General features: G+C 42.6%; 1 protein-coding gene across 1 annotated transcript in view; it reads right to left on the bottom strand.

Annotated features, from left to right (window-relative positions):
• Positions 1 to 26,456, bottom strand: part of PCP4 (Purkinje cell protein 4) — a 96,508-nt gene that overhangs the window by 48,412 nt on the left and 21,640 nt on the right. Inside the window, exon 2 of the mRNA XM_060766902.2 lies at positions 774 to 825. Within this exon, the coding sequence (XP_060622885.1) occupies positions 774 to 825 (52 nt within the window). The remainder of the gene's footprint in view (positions 1 to 773; positions 826 to 26,456) is intronic.

Genomic DNA, 26,456 nt, shown 5'->3' with positions numbered 1-26,456 from the left:
GGAAGCCAACATGTAGTTGGAGTATCATGTGGGAGTATCATGGGGGAATGAAGTATCATGGAGAAAAGAAAGTCCACTGACTGTAATAAAGGAAGTCCCCAGGTTACAAACAAGATAGGTTCGGTAGGCTTGCTTTTAAGTTAAATTTTCTATGTTAGTCAGAACTGGTACATATTTTAAGTGTAACTTCAACCAAAAAATATGTTTTTGTTTTGGAAAGGTTAACATTCCTGTTAGATTTGTTTTCCAGTTCGTGCCCCTGTTTAGAAGATTTCACTTCACTTTCTGTCCTTGTGATAATTGGGTTTTGAAAAATTTAGGTATTTATGGAAACAATGATTGGTAATGTTATTTCATTTATCATTTTCCCATGATAAATCTTACATGAGTGAATTTTACTTCTTAGGGGTAGATTAACTTCCCATTGTTTCATCTTGTCAGATGTTTGTAACTCGGGGACTGCCTGTATTCCACACACAACATGTATTTTCAGGATTCTGACAACAAAATACTCTCAAATGCTGGGAAACATCTATTACCAAAGATATATCATAACATTTTTTTAAACTATCATGATTTTGAAATGAATTGTTCAGATAAGGCTAACACAGATAAGACACAAAACCAGATTGGGAGTGGGGGTATGAATAAACCTGCAGCCTAAAGTCACTTGCTAATGTTCAAGTTCATTCTATCTTCCCAGAGAGGTATTTTTGTACATTGGATTGTGTTGCAGGAGTAATCACAGGGGAATGTGATCCATCAAAGCTTACCATTCTCAGCAGAAGCTTTGTCTTTTCCATTTGTTGCTCCAGCACCTTGTCTCTAGGAAAGGAAGGGAAAGAAGTGAAGAATTATGAGTCATTCTTGATTATAAAATCTTTCATTCATCTAGTCAGTGATTGAGAACCTGAAACCCAACTTCTCTCCTCCCCCCCCCCCCCCGAGTGCCAATGCAGGGGTCTACATTCACCTTATCTGAATTTCTACTAAGATTTGACAGTTCCAAATTGCTTGATTTCTTTTTCCAAAGTGAAGCCAATGCATTAAGAACACTACCTTGTTCTGTACTGTTTTTATTTATTTCCAGACCTGGCTTGTCCAACTTCAGTTACTTGCATATTTGCTCAACATTAATTTGGTGCCCTAAGTGAAACTTTTTTGAATGTTGCATTTTTTTAGTGTGTGTGGTATTGTAGTATAATGCGGAATTTCGTTCAAGCTCTCTTCATTTTCTTCCTGCATTTACTGATTGCTGCAGCAAAGTCAGGTTCGATCACTGGTAGTAAACTGGACTTTCTTTTCAACTGCCTGTGCAAATCACCCCAAGCAATTTGTGGTACCAGAACTTTTCTGCTCACTTTGCTATTTTCTAAGTCAAGTTGTGCAGACTGTCCTGGGATAGCAGGCAGTGTTGCTTTCTGTCACGGGCAAACTTTCTAACTTGGGGGCTGTCTGCTAGCACTCCCTGCTAAGAAGACTGGCTGCCCAATGGTAGAAGGAAGGAAGGGAAGGAGGAAGGAAGGAAAGAGAGAAGGAAGGAAGAATGAAAGGGAGGCAAGGAAGAATGGAAGGAGAAAGAGGGTTAGGGAGGGAGGTAAGGAAGAAGGAATGAGAGAAGGAAGGAATAATAATAACAACAACAACAACAACAACAACAATAATAATCTTTATTTATACCCCGCCACCATCTCCCCCAATGGTGACTCGGAGCGGCTTACATGAGGCCAAGCCCGAACAACAAATTACAATACCATAAGATACAAATTACAATAAAATAAACAACATAACATTGAAGTAAAGCATATAAAAAATATAAACAAAACACAAAAAACAGTAAACCAAACTTAATGACAAAATAAAAGGGAAGGAAGAATGAAAAGGGAAAAGGGAAGGAAAAGGGAATAAAAGGGAAGGAAGAATGAAAGGGTAGAAGGGAAGGATGGAAGGAAGGGAATGAGGAAAGAAAAGGAGAAGGAAGGAAGAGAAGGAAGGAAGGAGAAGAAGGAAGGACAAAGGGAGAAAGGGAATGGAGGTCGGAAGAAAGAGGGAGAGAGGGAAGGGCAGGAGGAAAGAGAAGGAAGGAAAGACAAAAGGGAAGGAAGGAAATAAGGAAGGAAAGGTGGAAGGGAAGGAGAGAGGGAGGAAAAGGGAGGGAAGGGAGGGAGGGAAGGAGGAAGGAAAGAGGGAAGGATAGAGGGTGGTGAGAGAGAGGAGAGCCTGAGAAAAGAGCCCCAGGGGCTGCATCTGGCCCTCAGGTCTGGGTTTACCCATGCCAGTGCTAGATATATTTTTCAATAGTATTTCCTCCCCTTAAACACCAATCTGTTAATAAATCAGAAATGCCATGATCACTGCATGTTACCAAATTGATTGTACTTCTGCATTAACATAACATTACACTCTAGCATAAATTTCTTCATATTTTTTAAAAAAACTATCAGGAAAAATGGAGCCAACAGGGTGTACTGGTTTCAGTGCTTGACTATAACTTTGGAGACCGGGGTTCGCACTCAGCCATGAAACTCACTAGGTGACTGGGCAAATCATACACTCTTAGCCCCAAAATCTCTGTGATAAGATTCCCTTTGGGAGGCCATAAGTGAAAAATAACTTAAAAGCACACAGCATAACAGGAAAACTTCATTTGCAGAGATAAACCAGGAAGTTGTCTATCAAAATTTCATGTAAGTTAGAATTCATATGGCAGAGTGCATTTGTATAGCAGAAAAATGTGTAATTATTTAATTCTCAAGTTCATCTGCTTTTCTTGTTAGCACAGTTTTTTTAAGCTTGACATTTGTCACATATTGGGTTCTAAAAAGTAATGCTGTTGATTGCATCAGGGGGTGACACTCAAGAACCAGTGTGGTGTGGGGCAGGGGCCCTCAATCTATGTGTGATCATGTGGATATTTTTGGACGGCAGTGCTTATCAGTCCAAGACAACACTGCCAATAGTGGAGAACACCTAAGCTACAATCCAAAAGCAGCTGGAGCACCACAAGTTGACTAGCAAATATGCAATGGATACAGGGAGGATAGAACCAGAGCTCAGACCCTGCTTCAGCCATGGAATTTGTGGTTGTTGGTGTTGCAAAGGAAAAGAGAGCAGAGCAGAGGACAGACTGTGCTGCCCTGAACCACTTGGACAAATGACAAAACAAACACATTATTCATAGTTAATAGTTGCATCCTGGCAAATACTTGAATCTTGCCTTGTCTTTGGCAAATCCTTTACTTTAGACATTACTTGATTCTCACTTAAGTCTGTGCATATATAAAATCTAATTCTTGTAAGTATTACCATAAATTCCCTTTGAGCCTCTTGTGTACTGGATCACTGGATAGTGATTAATGGATAAGAGAAATTGGTAGAGAGGTACTCAAATATAAATGAGCATTCTCTTGACTAATATTGGAATTAAATTCTCATTAGGAAGAATTTGAAGTAAGAGATACATTATTAAAGGGCTCAGATGTTTTAGGGAACATGGAGCAGCTGCCATTGCTCAGTTGCTGTCTGCCTGGTAATGTCTACTTTAATAAGAGACATGTGTAAACATGATATCATCATATTCTGCTAAGTGAAATGCTAGCAGAATATCTGACATAACATCATGTTATATACCCCTTAGGCGTGACATAAGCAGATAAGTAACATAATCTGTCCATGAATTCTTCATCTGATTAGTTATTTCCTTCAAGGGAGCTATCCCTGTCCTTCAGCAGGCTCCCAGAGTAGCTTATAAAAAGTTTAATATGATACATCACTTTAAAAGAACACAAAATATAAAAACATCACAATATAGAAAATTATTATAAAAGCAAACTACTTTTTTGAAAATAAAATAATTTAAAAGCAATTTGTAAAAGATTTAAATACCCGGAGAAACAAAATGGCATTTACCTGATGCTAAAATTGCATCAAAACAGGTATCTGATAAGCCCTTCTGGGGAGATCACCCCATAGTTGCTTCAGTCAAAAGTTGACTGAATTTCATAGGCTGCAGTACCACCAGCAGTCATACAGTGGATATCTTTTTTAACCTGCTCTGGAGAGAAAACTGCACTTAGGCATTATTTCCAATAAAAGCACTGCAACCACAGGACCCATATCCACATTGTTATTTACCCTCACCTTGGGGGAAGAGTGTGTCTCTCATGGAATTTGTTAAGGCAATATTATGATATAGTTCCACTAAAAGTTACCATAGAGTTGCCTTGGAAAACCTAGCAAATTCATAAAGCACACACATTCTTAGGAATCACTAGGCATCTAACACACATCTATAATTAGCTGTGACCAGAAATTAGGTAATTTAGTGGTGTTAGTTCATATCCATAGATTCATACAAACGTGATATGGCTAGGCAGGCCGGGGGGGGGGCTTGGGGGGCTTCAGCCCACCCCGACCCCCAAAATTCTCATGGTGGTCTGCGAAAAGGCCTTACTGGTACATTATTTAAACTGTTATGTTTATTTATATCATGATCTGATCGACATGCTCAATATATCTAATATGCATGGGGGTATTGGGGTAACAATACAAAAGGTTTGCTAGGATAGACCCTCTTTCACTCAGACTCAGTCCCCCCCCTCCAAATCAAACTCAGCCCCCCCCCCCTCCCCAAATCAAAATCCTGGCTACGGGCCTGTGGCTAGGAATATATTCTCCATGTATATGGCATCTTAATATATTATTTTATCTGCAGGGCCTCTAGCCATATAGTGATTTCCCCTGCAAGGCCACAAAATGCTGCCATCTTTTAGCATCCCTCATGACTTACTACAAAAAACACTAGCAGCCATCAAAAGACAGTGGCATAAATTGTTCTGCCATCTTTAACATGTTTCATACTAGAGCCGAAAGCAACATAAGAGCAAAATCTAGTGCTTATACTGTATATGAATGAGGAGAAACACATTTGCTACTACAGAGAGTTTAAGAGAGTTTAAGAAAACAGTTTTTGAATGCCTGGGGCTTTGTTTCCATTTTTAAGTGAATCCTTTTTCAGAACATCAAAGGCATACCATTAAAATGTGCAGGGGAAACCCAAAACACACTGAATTAGCCTTCACAGAAATAGGGAGTAGACACTACAATATGTGCCAGGGAGTATGATGAAGAAAGGTTCCCAAGCCTTACTTTCTCCAGACTGATTTTCTCTTCTTTGCAAGATTTTGTTCATGGCTTTAGCTTGTTTAACCTTTTTCTGCCATCTGTAGATAATATACCACTTGGGAATCCATGCGGCCCCCCAGGTTAATTTGCCTCCCATTTGCTAAGTTTCAGTCAAAGAAAATTGATAGGGGCATTGCCACTGAAAAAAAATCACTGTCACTTGAATTCGTTCTAGAAGAAAAATAAAAGCTTTTCCATGGAACCTATGGCACAAGAAGACACTCTGGAGCTCTTTTACACTGCAGAGAGATGCTGCAGTGAGTCGGAGCTGAATATTGAATACAGCACTAAATATGGTGGCTGCTATTGAATGCCAATGACAACAGTTGCTGTGCACCCCCAGTGACTTCCAGTGGGTACACAGTATCTCCTAGAACTTTCCAGAAGTTGCTCAAGTCTGATCCATTCTGGTTTGGTCATTTATCAATAACATTCCTTTGGGACTGGTTTTATTTAAGCATTATAAATATCAATTCTGAAATAAGTTTTTAAAAGCTTATTGTTCTCAATTTTGATTTGTAAGGGAGATTTGTAAGGGAGAAGCAATCTATGAGGGGAATATACTTATTGTATTTTTTTAGAAATGTGCAAAATTGTTATGCTCTAACTTTTTTTAACAATGTATCCAGAATACATAGGGGAAGACCAGTTCTGGTGGCCCCAATCTATGCATTTTCAGTAGATGGAAGTCATCATTCCCACATGCTAATTTGTGATGGTCATCATGTAAAAGGTGGGTGGAAGCAAAGGACAATTCTTTATCTTTCACCACCATGTTATTTTAGAACTGCATCAAATCAAGGTTGTAAACAGATTATGGAAAAGTGACTCTTTAGACTACAGCTTCTAGAATTCTAGTCAACTGGATTCAGAGTTTGCTTGAGTAGAGAAACCTCATTCTTAAGGTTCAGTTCCTAGCTCATTGCTGCAGAAATCACAGTAGGAATGTGCAGGATGGATGAAGGCCAAAAGAGTCACCCCACGCAGCATTAATCATTATAGATGGCAGAGTAAACAACTAAACTGGACATGAATGAACACATGCCCAAAATGGGTACAAATGTGTCCCTATGATTAGGAATTATCCCTTGCCTTTTATAGATGTTGTTTGTCAATATTCTACATTGGCTACTTCATTATGTCTGTGTAACTAACTACATAATATGTTCAGGCTCATGTCCCCAATCTGCCTTAAGCACCAGGAGTTTGGCTGGGTGAAGGTGGTCATGTGGGGTGCAAGGTTGATAACTCTTCCAAGTGGGGTACAAGATTGCTCCTTCCCCTCCAGCTGTGGCAAGAAACTTTGACAGGGGTCTGGCTTCTAATCATTGCAGCCTCACTTGCTGGTGGGAAAAGATGGAAATATCTTCCACCTGGAACCTGAGCAGAAGTTGAATGGCTCTCCTTCATCCAATCCAACTGTTGGCTCTTAAGCTGAGATGGAATGATATTTATATATGCTTACTGAATACTGAGCAATTACAGACCTGCAACTATAGATTACAAATCTTCAACTGCAATACTGAATGTTAGCTGTTCTTTACACATTCAGTGAAATTTCATGGTTGGGAGACATTTTGCATTTAAACTATTGTACCCACAGAACGTTCTCCCCATGTGATTGGAAATACTGCTTTTCATGTATTCCTGCTCAACCAATAGTTTCCTTTGTGGGTCCAACCGAAAGGTTACATATGCACATTATAAAAGGTGTGTGTGGATTTGGGTGGTGTCTGTTTCTATCAAAAACATGTCCCATTGTTTTCACAGTAAATATCTTTAAAGGGATTCTCTCGTATCTGTTAGAGATTCACTCTTCATTTGTGTGTATGTGTGTGTGTTTCACACACACACTCATATTCACATAAGCAAGAGAAACAAGCACATTGAAGCCAATCCAGATGTTCAAAAATCTTAACGTGCAGAACTACCTCTGCATGAATAACAGCGGTAAATAATTCACTTCTACATATGTCCCTTATATGGTAAAGCTTTCCAAATGTTTAATGTATCAGAATCATCTCATATGGCTTTATGATTTTGCTGGTTGGACCAGTTTTACTCATGGTTTAAAGTATAATGTTTGGAAATTTAAAGATTACCAGGCAATAGAATAGTTCCTGTGTTGTCTATAGGAGTTGGAACACAAGTGGAGAATATGTGGCCTGGTGTTACTTTTAGTAACTAGAGATCTAGTTCATCATACTTTTAAAAGAAAAACATGGCAAAGCACTGTCTCTTCTTGTCAGATGAAAAAAAAAAGATTTAAAGAGACAGAAGGTTGAATGTTTGAGAAACCATAAGGAGGAAACCTGAAGTAACTGTATGATTAAGAGCAAAATTGGAGGAGGGATATATTGCCAGTTGTCAAAAACTTGAAAGAATGTCAGAAAGGTGGGAAGGCAGGATTTTGTCAGTCTTCTGAGGTTACAACAAGGAAGTTAATTTAAATGAACATAGGGATGAAAAGTCTTAACTGGGCTAAAAGACTATTTCAGTTATGAAAGCTGAAGAAAAACCATGTAAAAATATCATGGGGAAAATGCTTGGCATTGCCAAAAAGGAATCTGGAGACTCCTTCTTTAGTTATAATACCTGGCTATGCAGAAGAGGGAATTTCAACACTTTAAAGGAGAGGTGCAAGATATTAAATCCTGTCTCCATAATATGTTCAGCACCTTGGAGAGCTCCCTGAAAACCCCGGGTGCATCAACACTGTAGGATTAATGCAGTTCGATAAAATTGACAATTTAATTGCTGTGGTCCAATGCTATGGAATCTGAGGGTTAATAGTTTGGGGAGGCACCAGCACTCTTTGGCTGCAGACCTTGTGAAGCTACCCATGATTCCATGGCATTGAAGTGGTGGAAAACTGCATGGATTCTATTGTGTAGATACACCCCTGAGTAGATCCACTATCCCACTCATTCAGTGGGACCAGCTACTATCAGTGACACTCCAGATGTTACTAGACTGGCTAGAAGTAATGAGATTTTTAGCTTAGCTACATCTAGAAAGCCACATATTCTCCACTCATGACCCAATTATAACCTTGGAGTTCCAATAAAGGTAAAAGAAATCAAGATAAATTCTTCCTGTGCTATAAAGAATGGATAGTACACACATATGCATTTAAAATTAGTCTATCTTGACCTGCTATACTTTTGCCCCTCGGCACTGAATCTGCAGCATGCAGCATTTAGTATTCCAGACCTCAGCCAAACAGTATTATTGAGCTCACAAATAGGAAGGCCATTTACAGCAGTTACTGCTGAATACAACCAGCCAGGAACTTCCCTGAGGCTTTCATTACAACAAAACTAGTACAGTGGATGGGCCCCAGGATGTGGTCATACTGTAAACAAGTATGAGTGATGTAAGATAAGCAAGATAGTTATTAGGCTGAAGGGAACATTTTAATGGATATTTATAACAGGGGGGAAAGAAAAGCAGAATTTTAACAGCTTTCTTTGAACCACAGGTGTGTGTGTGTGTGTGTGTGTTTAAAGAGTGATTAAACCTAATAAGCAAATTAACAAAACATTCCAGATTCTGCCTTATTTGGTTTCTGAAAAGAAAATGAGCTGTGTTCAAAATGGCATAAACGCATATATACACAAATGTGTATGTATAATTCTCTCTAGAATATGTTGTTGTGACAAACCCCTTTTCTATCATTATCTCCTCTTAGGAATTTATTTGCTACATATACTCATGTATAAGTCTAGAAACTGTAGTCATAAAAACAGCCAAAGAACCTGGGCCAATTTATTCACATACCAATGTAAGTAGTGTACCTTAACTATTATATATAAAAATGAGCTAAAATTTTCTCAGTGGGATGGAGGGAATGGGGTGGAAAAATGACAATGGTGACAGCCAGTGATGGCAGGTATGTTGAGGCAGGGCTGGTGCTTTCCACTCTATATGAAATGACCCTAAAATTATTCACAGGTCATATCAGAATCCATATTTTGGTCACCAAAACTTGCCTTTGACTTATATACTAGGTCAACTTATACACAAATATAAATGGTAATTCTGTGATTTTGAAATTTTACTTTCTTGACTTGTAGTAGAAAGTTCATCCAAAAAAGTAACTCACCCAAACTGTTGTTTCATAACAAAATCCCAACTGAGTGCCATTTCCAGATCTTCATCAAAACATTCATAAGGGAACATAAGAGGAGTTTTATATCAAGTCAGGGTTTCACAGTGGCTTTCTAGGTTTTCAAATAAGGATTTTCTATAGACCAGGCTGAAATCACCAAGAATAGAATTGGAGACCCTGTGTCCCACCACTCAACTGCAGGTGTTTTTATTTGGAAGCTGTCAACAATAAAAAAATATTTAGCTCAGAGCCACCAGGGCCAATGACTATATTTGCAAATAACAGGACAGGCTGGAATGTGCAAATATTTTGCAATTCACTTAATTTTTGTGAAAGTGGTGTTCCATCTAATTACAAGTCTCTTGTCACTTTGGGGAAAAAATAAATTAGTTCTATGCCAAGAGAAATGGCTTCACCCAGACTGTTGCATTTCAAAAGGCACAGCTCTCCTTTGGTATTGATTTTCATTCCGTTTCATCACTGCTAACTGTTGTCCATACATAATGAGTTTCCACATACAGATGCAACATTTTCCATCCAATAAAAAGAGAGCATAGGGATAGGAAAGCATGCAGATATGACTTTCATGAGAGCGGAGGGATGATCTTTTTTTCCTTTCTATTCCTTTAGAACCATTGTTCCTGAGAAAAGTGATTACAAATGCAGACTTAGTATGGGATATTGCAGCATCTTTGAGGGTAACAAAGGTGTTTATCTCAAAGATACTTTGAACTTTATATACTGATAGAGATTAACATAGCTATACCTTTCAACCACAGAACAGAATCTTAAACTGAAATGAGAGTCCAGCTGTGTGGTTGCAACAGAGATGGACAACTTTCTGGGATGGGAGAAGATTATATTTGGAGCCCCTGGAACCAATAAGAATTCCATCCAGGCTTCACCACTGCTAGTGAATCTGCTGCTGCTATGGCAGTAAATCATCACTCTTTATATGTAAATAGTAGGGCTGGACAATTCGTTTCGTTAATTCGTAATTCGTTAAAAAATTCGTTAATTTTTGAATTACGAAACGATTATAAAACTTTTTTTTTAACCTGGAAGTGTTTTTAAATATCGAAACAGCAGGCGCCAAAAATTTTTGTATTTCCGTCCATTTCGGAAATACGTAAGATGGCCGCCTGCTGATGCTTGCTGAGAGGGCGAGCTTACTTTTCCTTGGAAGGGAGAGGGGCGAGCGAGCGGCTCGCAAGAGGGGGCAAGCTTCCCTTTCACTTTGGGAGGCAGAGAGAGATGAGGAAAGGAAGGAGAGAGGTTTCCCAATGCGACAAGGCAATGGAGTTCCTAATTAAATATAAAGAAGGGAAGGAGGGTGCTTGAGAGAGGGGCCTTAGTTTCCATCAGTCTGCATATTTTATTTGATTTGCAAGATAAAATACAGAGGGAAGTTTGAGGCCGGGATGCCGCCTGTCAAGCACTTTCTCTCCTTCAGGGTCCCTTTTGGATTGAAGCCTCCCCATGAGGAAGGCGTTGGGGAGTCTCAGCAGGGTCACCTCCCCCCCCCCCACTCCTTCCTCCCTCTCCCCCCAGGAAAGTGCGGGATTGGTCTCTCCGCCTGCCGATGCTTGCTGAGAGGGCAAGCTTACTTTTCCTTGGAAGGGAGAGGGGCGAGCGAGCAGCTCGCGAGAGGGGCGAGCGAGCGGCTCGCGAGAGGGCCCGCCAGAGTGAGTGCCTGCCTTCCCTCCTTAATAATAATTTAATTCTACTAAATTAATAATTAAATTAAAAAATATTTTAAAAATATTGGGAAAAAAAGGGCGCCATCTTTACAAAATGTTTTGTAAATATTTACGAAATTTCGTAAATACCGAACTTTTTTTTTGGAAAATTTTGTAATTATTTTAAATATCGAAACAAAAAAAAACCCCAATTACAAATCGATTTTAGAAACAAATTTTTGCGTTGTTACCCAGGCCTAGTAAATAGATTATATAGAGATTGTTTGTATTTAAGGAGAATCTTGCTCATGGGAGAATCTAGAATGCATGCTCTCATTAATTTGTCCAGTACCTACATTTTGTTATATGTTTTTAAAAAGGCAATGCTATACCATCATGGCAGGAATTTGTGGCAGGAGCAGTAGGAAATCTAGCAAGAGCTACAGTAAGAATATTTATTTATTTATTTACTTCATTTGTATACCGCTCTCTCTCAGCCCGTAGGCGACTCAGAGTGGTTTACAACCAAGTCAATATACAAAGTGCACAACATTAGCATTTAAAACAGTAACCAAGGCAACTACATCAATATAACAATACATCGATACATCATTATAACATCAATAATAGTCATGTAAGCTATGGATTACATCAGAATGGCCAAATTGTGGTTTCAAACCTTTTCTCTACTTCAAAGCCCTTGGAAGCTTTTTCTATCCATAAAGAAGGGTGAATGACCACTTAGTCTCTTGGAATAGGTGACCAATTGTGTGGAGAAGCAGAGGACAATTTCTGCCTACATTTTTCCACCTCAACAAGCCCAAACAATTCCCCCCACGACCACCACCACCAAATGGCAGCTGGAAGGGACATCACTTCCTTCACACTTTTGAAAGTGAGCACAGAGAAAAACAGAAGTTTTGGTAGTAGTGAAATTTCTGGGCATGTGTGTATTTTCTTATGTTTCTATAGGATGCATGGTTTTCAGGTAAAATGAATGCTCCCTCCACCCAACCATTTTCAGAGGAGTCAGAGAGCTCGGGATGAAAGAGGGCTGGGATTATGAAAGAGAATCAAAATGCTGTTTGCATCCCATCAGCCACATTCTGTGCAGCCTCCTTTTCAAGAGCAGCAAGTTATTCTTTAAATGTTTTACAGACATCCATTCCATTAATTGTTTCAGTGCACATTCTACCATGAAAAGAAAAAATGCACTGCATTCCAGTTATGGGCAACCCTTCTTACACAAACACTAACCAATTTAATGTTTCTTGTATTAACATATCATCAAGTGAACATTTTGTCATTTCCAAAGTTTGATCATTTTCAAGGTTTGGTCATTTCCACATCCCAAAGATGCTAGAGAACCATTTGGCTGCAAGAGCCATTCCCATACTTTCCAAGTGTTCTGGATCAGCAAGGATATTCTCAATCCATCTTCTCATTCCACATTTTAGCTATTTACAAAATGTCATAGTTTTCCCTTCTCACTTTCCCCTTTGGTCCTTAGCTTGTTTCATGAATTCATCAGGCACCACTGCTTTGTCTGTGGGGAGTGCGAGGGGACCTAGTAATGCCACATTGCTATGCCCTGTTTTTTTTTTTGTATGCAGTAACAATACTCAGGGGTTTATTCTCTGTAGCGGCTTATACAAAACTAGGCTTTCTGGGGTTTTTTCCTTTTTGGTTTAAGCCACTTTTTAAAATTATGTGGTTAGACTGCAGCGGCTGCACTGGGCAATCCGAGCATGCTATCCTTAATTTATTTTTACATGAATTCAATTATAACTATTTTTGGAAACCTCTGATAACCAGGCAGAACAATTTACATTTGTAGTGCTTTGAGGTTGACATCCATAAATGGTAACTTTTAAAAGCATTAGAGACAAGCAAATATACTTAGTGGGTTTTGTTTTGTTTTGTTTTGTTTTTTTGGTTTTTTGGTTTGTTTTTTGGTCTCTCAGTGAAGCAGTTTTACTCCTGTGCAGCCTTGAAAAACCCTCTTGTTAGCTTCGAAATCAATACATATTTTCCCCTCCAAAGTGTATATTTTTACCTAAAGAACTGGAATTTGTATGAACTGTTCTAGCAGCATAGAATGGTGATGGAGGGGGTGTAAAATAACTACAAAAGGGGGTTAGCCTTGGTGGCCGAATACCCAGAATGTCTCTAGCACCATGGGCACTGAAGTGGCTTATGAGGAGCCAAAATTTTACTGGCTAGATTTTGCATGCCTAATGTTTAGTAAAGATTGTATCTGAGGGCTGTCTAATGCCAACATCTCAGAGATAGGTGTTGGAAGTAGTATGGATCTTGACCACCAGAGCAGTCAAGTGATGTGAGTCGATCATACAACTTGGGTGTGTGGCAAGGTGTATCAACCCTCTTACCACCTCATCTCAAAGGCTTAAATTGGTGGCATACGCCAGTTTAACCCAGGTCATCCACAGTGGCTCCCATCAAAAGACACTGGTGGGGCTCCATGCATGCCATGACCACGGCAACACAGGAAGCTTCCCATACTGCCATTAGAAGCAATGGAGGGGGGGGGGGAAGCTGTGTGGGTGATGCTTCACCCCATGCGATCAACTTACACAGGAGATGGGTGATGCGGAGCATGGGGACCTGGGTCCCCCACAGCCCCAGTGGATGTGCAACAACTCCAGCAGCCATGTGACAAGGTCAACTGACTCTTCCTTGAAGGCTGGCCCATAATGTGTTATAAGAATTTCCTGTTAACTTTGCTATGGATCCAACTCACCTTGGCAAAATCAAACTCTATATTGCTAAAGCCAATTGTAGATTCAGATAAAGTTACTTCACAGTGTCATGCCTAGTTTGTCTTCCTTATAAAATAAAGAAGATTTACAGCAACTGGTTAATGGTTTGACACAGACCCTCAGATGCAGTGAAAGGCTATGTGCCCATAGCTATTTCATGGGTCTCTATCCCATCAGGCACTTGAGCGTGGGCTGAGTCTCTTCAAAAGCAGACTAGTATCTTGCTGGCTGGTATTGGAGGCAACATCAGTCTTCCTCTTGACAAATAGATCCTGCTGTTGACCGTCTTAGATTTATGACCCCCAAACTCATCACAGACTCCTCTATTTGGACTTTGTTTTGATTTATGGCTTCTTAACCTCCAACTGTTTATTATTGCAGATTTTGTGCTTTAACTTCTAAACTCTTATAAGAGGAGTGCACTCAGCCCATTAGGAAAGCAAGGGAAGTTCTAAACATAGGAAAGATAAGAAAGAGCCAGTGAAAGCAAGGCCGAAACTGTGTTCCAGGTTTCTAATCTATGGCTATGCTGTGGAGCAGTGATAGAAGTGTTGGTCCCATATACTAGACAGCTGAAATTATTGTCTTCTGGGACAGAGCCTGTGCTATATAATCACTGGGTGGCAAACCACTAACCTGCTGACAACAAGCTTACAAAAATTATTTAATTGCTTCAGTGCACATTCTACAATGAAAAGAAAAAAATGCACTGCATTCCAGTTATGGGCAGCCCTTCTTACACAAACACTAACCAATTTAATGTTTCTTGTATTAACATATTATCAAGTGAACGTATTTTGAATATATTGGATACAGTCCTGTTGATGACTTCCAAAAACATGTGTCTGTTGTGCCAGAGTGTCACTTTTTTCAGCAGGATGTAGCAGTGGAAGGGGACAGCCAGGAAAGTCAGCTTTGCCAGATGGTATTTGTGTCCTGCTGACTCTCTAGGAGCTGCCAGGGAAGTGCTATCTGCTGACTGAAAGTGGTTTTTGCTTCCATCTTCCTTGCATACCATCTCTTGACTTGAACCTCTGTTTTTGCACAGCTAACACTGCCACTGCAACTGCAACTGCTTCCAACTATGATGGCACAGTAGCACCTTCAAATAGGAACTTGGGCTTTGTTTGACAGACACATTTTCAACAATGTTGTAACTACAAATATTTCAGACTGGACAAACAGCAGAATGTTTTAAACTAATGTTGAAAGGAGCTTCAAGAATGTAACTTTCTGTTACTGCGAAGTTTGATGCTTTTCCTTCTTGCCATCAATGTGATGTGGTTTTCATAGAATCATAGAATCAAAGAGTTGGAAGAGACCTCATGGGCCATCCAGTCCAACCCCCTGCCAAGAAGCAGGAATATTGCATTCAAATCACCCCTGACAGATGGCCATCCAGCCTTTGTTTAAAAGCTTCCAAAGAAGGAGCCTCCACCACACTCTGGGGCAGAGAGTTCCACTACTGAATGGCTCTCACAGTCAGGAAGTTCTTCCTAATGTTCAGATGGAATCTCCTCTCTTGAAGTTTGAAGCCATTGTTCCGCGTCCTAGTCTCCAAGGAAGCAGAAAACAAGCTTGCTCCCTCCTCCCTGTGGCTTCCTCTCACATATTTGTACATGGCTATCATATCTCCTCTCAGCCTTCTCTTCTTCAGGCTAAACATGCCCAGCTCCTTAAGCCGCTCCTCATAGGGCTTGTTCTCCAGACCTTTTATCATTTTAGTCGCTCTCCTCTGGACACAATCCAGCTTGTCAATATCTCTCTTCAACTGTGGTGCCCAGAATTGGACACAATATTCCAGGTGTGGTCTAACCAAAGCAGAATAAAGGGGTAACATTACTTCCCTAGATCTAGACACTATGCTCCCACTGATGCAGGCCAAAATCCCATTGGCTTTTTTTGCCGCCACATCACATTGTTGGCTCATGTTTAACTTGTTGTCCACGAGGACTCCAAAATCTTTTTCACACGTACTGCTGTCGAGCCAGGCATCCCCCATTCTGTATCTTTGCATTTCATTTTTCCTGCCAAAGTGGAGTATCTTGCATTTGTCACTGTTGAACTTCATTTTGTTAATTTTGGCCCATCTCTCTAATCTGTCAAGATCGTTTTGAATCCTGCTCCTGTCCTCTGGAGTATTGGCTATCCCTCCCAATTTGGTGTCGTCTGCAAACTTGATGATCCTGCCTTCTAACCCTTCATTTAAGTCATTAATAAAGATGTTGAACAGGACCGGGCCCAGGACGGAACCCTGTGGCACTCCGCTCGTCACTTCTTTCCAGGATGAAGAGGAAGCATTGGTGAGCACGCTCTGGGTTCGTCCATTTAACCAATTACAGATCCACCTCACCGTAGTTTTGCCTAGCCCACATTGGACTAGTTTCCTTGCCAGAAGGTCATGGGGGACCTTGTCAAAGGCCTTACTGAAATCCAGGTACGCTACATCCACAGCATTCCCCGCATCTACCCAGCTTGTAACTCTATCGAAAAAAGAGATCAGATTAGTCTGGCATGACTTGTTTTTGATAAATCCATGTTGACTATTAGCAATGACCGCATTTGTTTCTAAGTGTTTGCACACCACTTCCTTAACAATCTTTTCCAGAATCTTGCCTGGTATTGATGTGAGGCTGACCGGACGGTAGTTGTTTGGGTCATCCTTTTTTCCCTTCTTGAAGATTGGGACCACATTGGCCCTCCTCCAATCTGCTGGAACTTCTCCTGTTCTCCAAGAACTCTCAAAGATGATTGCCAATAGTTCCGAAATGACTTCCGCTAGTTCCTTCAATACTTGAACTCATTTAGAGCGGCCAGGTATTCCTGTATGACTTGTCTCCCAATTTGGAGTTGGATGTCCTCAAATCCCTCATCCACTCCGTCTTGCTGAGGTTGAAGATAACTTTCTTTTTGTGAGAAGACCAAGGCAAAGAAGGTATTAAGTAGTTCTGCCTTTTCCCTATCCCCTGTCAGCATTGCCCCAGCTTCTCCTCGAAGAGGCCCTATCGCCTCCTTGTTTTTCCTTTTTCTACTGACATAAGAAAAGAATCCCTTTTTATTGTTTTTAATGTCCCTGGCAAGCTTGAGCTCGTTTTGTGCTTTAGCCTTGCGGACCTTTTCCCTACAGGTGTTGGCTATTTGTTTGAATTCTTCTTTGGTGATTTCTCCCTCTTTCCAGTTCTTGTGCATGTCTCTTTTGTGTCTCAGCACAGTTAGAAGTTCTTTGGACATCCATTCTGGCTTCTTTGCACTTGTCCTATTTTTTTCTTTTTGTTGGCACGGTTTGCAACTGTGCCTTGAGTATTTCACTCTTGAGAAGCTCCCATCCATCCGTAACTCCCTTGTCTTTTAGTATCTGTGTCCACGGAATGCTGCTCAGTGTTTCCTTCATTTTTTGGAAATCAGCTCTCCTAAAGTCCAAAATGCAGGTTTGACTTGTCTTAGTTTCGGCCTTCCTTTGTACCTCAAATTGTAGGAGCACATGGTCACTTGCCCCTAAGGATCCTACCACTTCAACCGCATCGATCAGGTCCTCCGCATTGGTTAGAATGAGATCAAGAGTAGCCAATCCCCTTGTTGCCTCTTCTACCTTCTGGACCATGAAGTTCTCTGCAAGGCAAGCGAGGAATTTGTTGGACTTTGTACTCTTGGCCGAGTTTGTTTTCCAGCAAATATCGGGATAGTTGAAATCGCCCATGACTACTACATCTCTTCTCTGTGCCTGTTTGGTCAACTGTTGGCAAAAGACTTCATCAAGTTCTTCCTCCTGGCTTGGAGGTCTGTAGTAGACTCCTACAACAAGATCTTTTTGAGTCCCAGTTCCCTTGATTCTTATCCAGATGCTTTCAAGCTGGTTTCCCATATTGCTGTCATGCATTTCTTCTGCAGCATAAGAGTTTTTGACATATAAGGCTACTCCGCCTCCTCTCCCCTTTGCTCGGTTTCTGTGAAAGAGGTTATAGCCCTCGATGTCTACATTCCAGCGATAGGAGTCATCCCACCAGGTTTCAGTGATCCCTATGATATCATATTTGTGGTGTTGTGCTAAAAGTTGGAGTTCGTCATGTTTATTTCCCATGCTCTGTGCATTAGTGTAAAGACATGTGAGCCCCTGAGATCTTCCCCTGAGCTGTTTAATTGGGATTATTGTGCTTTTGGTACTTGGTCCTTTTCGTGTTTGTGCAGCCCTCCATTTAGCCTTCTGGCGGTTCCCTGACATTGTGGGTAAAGTAGTGTTCGCAAGGCTGTTGTGTCCCCCCCCCCCCCGTGGGCCTAGTTTAAAGTGCGCCTAATGAGGTTTGCGAGTCTGTGAGCAAAAAGGTGTTTTCCTACTTGTGTGAGATGCACCCCATCCCTTGCCAGTAGGCCATCCTCCTGGAAAAGCAGGCCATGGTCAAGGAAGCCAAAGCGTTCCTCTTGACACCATTTTCTAAGCCAGTTATTGACCTGTACTATTTTTCTGGCCCTTGTAGGACCATGTATTATGACTGGGAGGAGGGATGAAAAGACCACCTGTACATTACATTGCTTTAGCTTTGTTCCTAGAGCTCGAAAATCATTTGTGATCTTTTGAAAAGTATACCTAGCAGTATCATTGGTTCCTACATGAATCAACATGAGGGGAGGATGGTGATAGGACTTGAGGAGCCTGGTGAGCCTCTGAGTGATATGGTGTATTTTTGCCCCCGATAGGCAGCATATTTCTCGAGCCATCCCATCCGGTCTGGAAATGATGGCTTCCATTCCTCTAAGGAGGGAGTCGCCTACTACCAAGACCTGTTTACTTTCAGGATTGGCAGGGCCCCTTTTGCGCAATGTAGTGTATAGGTCCCCATAAAAGTGATCCTGTTGGTGTGAATTGTGTAGGTGTAAAGTGTCCTCCTCCTCGACATCCCCAGTGCATTCATCAAGGACAATCCATTGAGATTTGTCCAAGAGCCTAGCGTTCTCCTGTATGTGTTCCTGTTGCACCTGGTTTATGGTTGGGGATGGTACACCTGCATGATTGTATAAGTGTGTATGTTGTAAAGTGTTGTCCCAATCAGGGCTATCCCCCACACACTGATCAAGGACGAGCCACTGATCAGTATCTAAGCCATTCTGGTCTTCCTGAATGTGTTGTGTTTCTTGGTCAAGTGATAGCTGTGTGAGAATTTGGAATCTATTGTGTAACTGCAGCTGAGCAGAAATATTCTGAGGAGACTTCCAGGTCCTATGTCTCTTTCGAAGGGTGACATTCCTCCAAGCCTGAGGGTTGTCCACATCTAAGGTGATCTCCTCTTGAGCCTCCCCATAATGTTGATGTGATATGGGCTGTGTGTCTAGGACAGCATGCTGTGTGGTGTCTAAGAACAGCTCGAGTTCCTGAATGCCCTTAAGGGTATTTTCATATTAGAATATTTATCTACAAGAATTACTTTTAATTCAACCAAGTAACCCCATATGCTTCAACAGGATAAACTATATTAGTAATGCTTGACTGATCAGGATCTTGATTTTAGGTACATTGCTTTAAATATTGTGTAGGTCTTCTTATCAAAGGACAGGTATAAAGTACATGGTTACCCTCTCTTTTCCTTCCCCAAAGAACCTATTGCCAATTAAGTTTACCCATTTTTAATGAAGGAGGCAAAGTCTCTATCCTAATTAAAACTGAAAAGAGCAATTTGTATGCAAGAGAAATCATCTTAGCTACAAAAACACTGTTTGATCTAAATAGGAAATGGCTAACCTTTTAAGCTATTCCCAGTTGCCTCCTGTTTTCTTTCCATGTACATTAAATCTTATGTACCTTGTACTGGATTGATGCATTACTAAGATGTAGAGTACCCTCTTACAAATAATATCTATAACTTTCAAGTAATAATTAATTGTTCCTACACTTTGAATTTCTTTTAAAGTGCAACTTGGTTACATTGTTGCTACCAAAAACTGATAAGATTGTGATTTACTGTAACTTATAAAATCTGAGAAGAGGGAATGTTGCCATGCCACTAAACCCTACTTAACATCACATCTATCTACAATGTTCATCTACCTTCTAACACTGCGGGACTGGCTAGCTCCTGCCTCCCAATGATTATGCATTGATTAGGGTTGTCATCCTTCCTTATGTTTTCTATTAAAATTGACAACGAGTAATTTAACCAATTTTCTACTTACTTTAAGAAATTCTTTGAAAACCAAGCAGGTTTTGAAAGTTATTTGCAATTTGAGTATTCTGTGCAAAATTTGTACACTGCTGTTTTGCACAGAAAACTGAATTGGCATGTTGGATGGAAATATTTATTTCTGTGCACAGTATAACAATCTGTTTTCTATGTAAATTAACCATGTGCATAATTTTCCAAATCTCAACTTTAGCACTTTTGCACAGAAAACAGCATTATCTGCACCAAAATTACTAGTTATGCATTGAAAGACCATTTCCCAAGTAAAAAAATGTGTTTTTCTGCACAAAAGAATCATATGTGAATTTTGTGCAAAATAAGGTTCAAACTATAAAGGTTCTTGTCAGGAATCTTCCCATCGAGGTTTCTTGATTTAAAAACATGTTTTTGATCATTTTTGTATATTTTTGTATTATTTGTTATATCTTTAACATTGACTATGGATGTCCGAAAGGGAAATCCTACATAAGAGCATGAAACATTCCATAGAATCAGAAATATCACCATCATTTCATTATATACAAACTTTATACATGTGCAGTTATTCCATGTAGACATACTTCCATTGTCCGTGCTAAACACCACTGACAGAAAGCCTAGCCCATCATTGTAATGACAGCAACAGGATCCACCATAAAACCTTGCTCTGTCAGTGTTGCACATACATGTGGGAACCATGAATGATTGCTTAATGATGCTGATGTTTTCTTCTGCTCTCTTTCAAATGAGCAACATTCAGAAGTGCAAGCCTTGAACAATACTCTTCAATGTAAATTGAAAAATTTCCGAGCCTACAACAATCCAAAAAGATACCCCATTAACTAAATGCTTGCTGAAATGTTCTGACCAATATGCAAAGGTATCTTGAAGCACCTTCAAAACCAACTAAGAGAACAAAATTAATAGCACAAGCTTGCATTGGAATCAGTCTCCAAAAGCTTATATTACCAGCTGTGTTCTCTCAGTTAGGGCCCTTCCACACAGCCCTACATCCAAGAATATCAAGGCAAAAAAAAAATCCCACATTACCTAAGTGTGGTCTCAGATAACCCAGTTCAAAACAGATATTGTGGGATTTTCTGCCTTGATATTCTGGGAAAGCCATTTTGCATTCCTTTGCATACTGATATTCCTGATTAGTACAGCTATCTCCTTGCATTCAATCAAGTTAACAACAGATTTGGGATTGCAAGACCTAAGCAGTACAATTAATGACCAGTGCTCTTGACGATCTCTCTTTCATAGGGAAACATAAGCTAAAGTCAACTTGAAAGCAAATAATAAATTTAGAACAATGTTTTTGTTTTACTTATTCTGTGCTCCAGGACTCTTCCATACAGCCCTATATCCCAGAATATCAAGGCAGAAAATCCCACAAGATCCACTTTGAACTGGGTTATCTGAGTCCAAACTCTGATAATGTTGGATTTTCTGTCTTGATATTCTGGGATATAGGGCTGTGTGGAAGGGCCCACAGCCTCAGCATGGACACTCTGTGAATAGCTAGCAGATATGAGAAGGCAAAAGTTTATTTATGAAAAGAGAATCACACTCTCCAATATTGGGCAAGCTTCAGTGAAAAAAGAAAAAAGAAGCAAACGGGGAAACACTGAAACAGGAAATGGGTTGGGAAAGGTTTGTAAATAACCCATATATTATAGAGGCAATAAACAATGTAATCATTGGAATTACTCAAAAGAAAATAGGATTTATAAGAACTTAAAGCATTTGTAGACGACATACCAAATGTTTTGTCATCACATAATGACCAGATCTTAAAATAATAAAAGATAACATAAAATAGCACTAAAATAAACAAAACTAGCAGCAATGAAAGAGCAATGCAGTGTAAGTAAATGCTCTAAACATGTTTTAGGGTTATAAGTTAAGATGCCAGAATAAAATAAGATCTTTTGTGGGGTTGTATAAACTCGTAGAATCAAAGCTTTAGATCAGAGATCCACAACATAAGGCCTATGGGCAGGATGTGGCCCTCCAATATCATTTAAGCAGCACCTGCCCTAAACTTTGGACTTAGTACACAACAACAACAACAATACTAATTAACTTGGCTGCCTTATTAGCCAAAAGCAGGTCCACATTTCCCATTGAAATACAATTTATGCTGGTTACAATTGTTCTTCATTTTAAATATGGTATTGTTCTTTAATGGGCATTTTGCACTGCCCTTTGTACTTATGTACAGTGTGCATAGGACGAGCTTCCAGTTCCGGTTATGGCGGTCAGCAGCAAAACACTGAGCAACGCCGTTTGAACAACTCAATCAGGAGGAATCCGGTCGACCCCCCCCCTCTCCCCTCGGCCATCTCAAACTGGGAGAGAGAGACCCGAACCTCACGGGTCTTGAAGAGAGTGTTCTGGGGGGAGCCGAGGAGCCAAGGACAAGGAACCGGGAAGGCGAAGGTGATAAGGGAGCGCCGCCATTCCAACGCGGCCGGCTTCCTTTCTCCCTTAACGCGGAGGCCTCCTCCCTCCTTTAACAAGATCATAGCCCAAACCCTCACCGGTGAGTGCTGGAGACCACCCGGGATCTGTGGGGGTTGAGCCGCTGCCGTGCTGCCGCTGTCGCTGGAATTGCCTAGAAGGAGGTGCTGCGGCGTCCAACGCGGCCCTGCTGCTGGGGCAGCTGCCAGAGCCCGAGCTGGAGCGCGGAGGGGGGGAGGCAGAGCGCCGAGGCCGTCCCATCTGCGGCCTGGCGAGAGCGTTCCCTCTCGGCAGCCAGGCCACTCGCCGGAGTCGCTGCCCGTGCAGCCGCTGGAGCTGCTCGGGGGGAGGAGCTGTCGCTCCCGCCGCCTCCGCTAGACCGCGCCGCCGCCATTTGCAGCCGTGCGGCTGAGTCAGCTGTCGGAGCCAGAGGGGAACTTGGAGAGGAGAGGCAGAGCCTCCTACTGCGGCCTTGCTGGAGCGCTCCCTCTCAGCAGCCGGGCCACCCGTTGGGGGCCTCCTAGGAGGTGGGGCTGCCGCTCCCGCCGCCTTCGCAGGACCGCGCTGCCGCCATTGCGGCCTTGTCTCTGGGGCAGCTGTTGGAGCCAAGAGGGGAACGCAGAGAGGAGAGGTAGAGCGTCGAGGCCGCCTCCATCTTCGGCCTTGCTGGAGCGCTCCCTCCTGGAAGCCAAGCCACTCGTGAGCCGTTACCCAACGCCACTGCTCTTTTTACCATCTGGGCCTACCATCTGCGAGGGCTGTTTACCATCCAGGCCTTACCATCTAGGCCTTACCATCGGTGCGGGCTATCTGCAGGCCCTGGCTACTTGGGCCTTCACCATCTTTGCATCTGGCTTCTTGGGCCTTTTATCTTTTGTTACCACCTGGGCCCTTCCGCCTGAGCAAGCCGTGTGTAGACCTTGTTGTACTGACCACCTGTGTTGTCCGAGATAACAGTTCTTTGTGCTGACCTCCTGTGTTGACCGATATTGTAGACCATCTTGTGCTGACCACCGCCGTGTGGACCACCTCCGGAAGACTGAGAGACTCATCCGCTGTTACACCAGCCGTCTATATTTTACATCTTGAATCATAATAATTTACCAACAGAGATTACTGCTAACTCATTAATATTGTGTTTACATATTGCCTAATAGCACTCTAGTGTTCCGACCTACTGGTTGCTAAGTGGTACTAAGAACTAAATAGAGCACTTTAAGGCGCCTGCCCCCTTTGCTGCTAACTTGAACTTGCACTTTTGCTCCTTCTCCCTATCCCTCCATGCTGCACTTAGTTAGCGCTTAGAGCTAGATGTGAGTATTGTTGCACTTTAAGATCTTGCACTTTACGAATTGTCCTAGTGTCACGTAGCTGTGACGTCTGTGACGTCCTTGTATTTGCACTGAAGACTCTTGCACTTTATGAACTATCGAACTATCGCAACTGGGACGCTTATTGTACTTTACTACGATCAATTTCACTGAAGTGTACTATTTCTACCCATGTGGTTCCCCACCCGTCTGGTTGTATTGTCCCTGATATTAGTGTCTAGTGGAAGGAGCAAGGGACGAAGTGGGCTGGAGTCCGTGGGTAACAATGAGGTGGGGAGGGAGGAGAGAGGGAAACAAGGGAAGTGGCAAGGAAAAATGCCAACTAACCAAACAACCTCCAATGAAACAGAAGTTAAGACCTTGGACCTGGAGTGCGGCATGGAGGAGGGGAGGTGTTCCACGAGCCGAGGGGCCCCCATAGAGGTCGTGGTGGGAAGGAGGAGATGCGGGAAAAGGAGACCTCAAATTCGGCTTAATTCGGACCACTTATCTACATTAACGATTCCAAACCGGTCTCCTAAGGTAAATTGGTGTAACCAGGTGAGCGGGCCCTCTGGATTGAAGGTGGTGCTGTTGAACGCCAGATCTGTCAACGGAAAAACGACCTGGATCCAGGACCTAATCCTGGACGAGCGGGCAGATCTGGCGTGCATCACGGAGACCTGGTTGGATGAAGCTGGAGGTGTAAATCTTACCCAGCTTTGTCCTCCAGGCTTCTCCGTACAGCACCAACCGAGATCCGGAGGACGGGGAGGCGGGGTCGCAGTGGTCTATAGAGATTCCATCCATCTGACCAGGAGTCTCATCCCGCAGACCACAAACTTTGAATGCGTTCACCTGAGGGTGGGTGACCGGGACAGAATAGGGATTCTACTAGTGTACCGTCCACCTCGCTGCACTATAGTCTCCCTACCTGAGCTAGCGGGGGTAGCCTCGAGCCTGGCGTTGGAGTCTCAACGGCTTCTTGTGCTGGGGGACTTCAACATCCATGCCGAGGCGACCCTCACAGGAGCGGCTCAGGACTTCATGTCTGCCATGGCAACCATGGGGCTGTCCCAACAAATATCTGGCCCCACCCACTGTGCTGGACATACATTGGACTTGGTTTTCTGCCAGGGATGGGAGCAGGGTGGAGGTGTGGAGGAGTTGTCCACCTCTCCGTTGCCATGGACCGACCACTTCCTGATCAGATTTAGACTCACTGCGCCCCCTAACCTCCGCAAAGGTGGAGGACCCATTAAAATGGTCCGCCCCAGGAGACTTATGGATCCAAATGGATTCCTGACGGCTCTTGGGGATTTTCCCGCCACCTCGGTAGGTGACCATGTCGAGGCCTTGGTCGCTCTCTGGAATGGGGAGATGACCAGGGCAATTGACATGATCGCTCCGGAACGTCCCCTCTCAAGTAGCCGAGCTAAACCAGCTCCTTGGTTTACTGAGGAGCTGGCAGTGATGAAGCGAAGGAAGAGGGAACTAGAGAGCGTGTGGCGCTCGGACCCAAGCGAGTCAAATCGAGCACGGTTTGTGTCCTTTCTAAGGGCATATGCCGCGGCAATAAAAGCCGCAAAGAAAACTTTATTTGCGGCCACTATTGCGTCTGCAAAAAACCGTCCGGCGGAGTTGTTTCGGATTGTCAGAGGTCTTTTAACTCCCGACACCTCAGGCGGGAGCCCTGACAATTTGGTCACGCGCTGTGAAGCATTTGCTCGGTTCTTCGCAGACAAAGTCGCTTTGATCCGTTCTGGGCTGGACACCATGTTAAATGCAGTCTCCGAGGATGTGACACGAGCACCTGCTTGTCCGATTTTGATGGATTCTTTTCAGTTTGTGAAGCCCGAGGATGTGGACAAGATACTTGGAGGAATGAGGCCCACCACATCCATCCTAGACCCCTGCCCAACCTGGCTTCTGAAGGAGGCCAGAGGGGGATTGGCTGAGTGGGTAACGGTGGTGGTTAATGCCTCCCTTTGGGAAGGCAATATTCCAGCGAGCCTAAAACAGGCTATTATAAAACCGCTGTTGAAGAAACCATCATTGGACCCCACTAAATTTGACAACTTTTGGCCTGTTTCCAATCTTCCCTTCTTGGGCAAAGTCATGGAAAGCGTGGTGGCCTCACAACTCCAGGTATTCTTGAGAGACACGGATTATCTGGATTCGGCGCAGTCTGGTTTCAGACCGGGACATGGTACCGAGACGGTCTTGGTCGCCTTAGTGGATGATCAGCGCCGGGAGCTAGACAGGGGGAGTGTGTCCCTGTTGGTGCTCCTGGACCTCTCAGCGGCCTTCGATACCGTCGACCACGGTATTCTTCTGGGGCGCCTTGCGGAAATGGGTCTTGGGGGCACTACTTTGCAGTGGCTCCAGTCATTTCTGGAGGGTCGTACCCAGAAGGTGTTACTGGGGGACTCCTGTTCAACGCCACAGCCTTTGACTTGTGGGGTTCCACAGGGCTGGGTGAGATCATCCGGAGTTTCGGGGTGCGGTGTCATCTGTACGCAGATGATGTCCAACTCTGTCACTCCTTCCCACCTACTACTAAGGAGGCTGTCGAGGTCCTGAACCGGTGCCTGGTCGCTGTAATGGTCTGGATGAGGGCGAACAAACTGAAATTAAATCTAGACAAGACAGAGGTACTCCTGGTCAGTCGCAAGGCCGAGCAGGGTATAGGGTTACAGCCTGTGCTGGACGGGGTCGCACTCCCCTTGAAGGCGCAGGTTCGCAGCTTGGGTGTGACCCTGGATTCATCGTTGAGC

This window comes from Anolis sagrei, chromosome 3 (genome assembly GCF_037176765.1).
Source record: "Anolis sagrei isolate rAnoSag1 chromosome 3, rAnoSag1.mat, whole genome shotgun sequence".
NCBI lineage: Eukaryota > Metazoa > Chordata > Lepidosauria > Squamata > Dactyloidae > Anolis > Anolis sagrei.
This window is presented reverse-complemented; position numbering and strand designations above follow the sequence as displayed.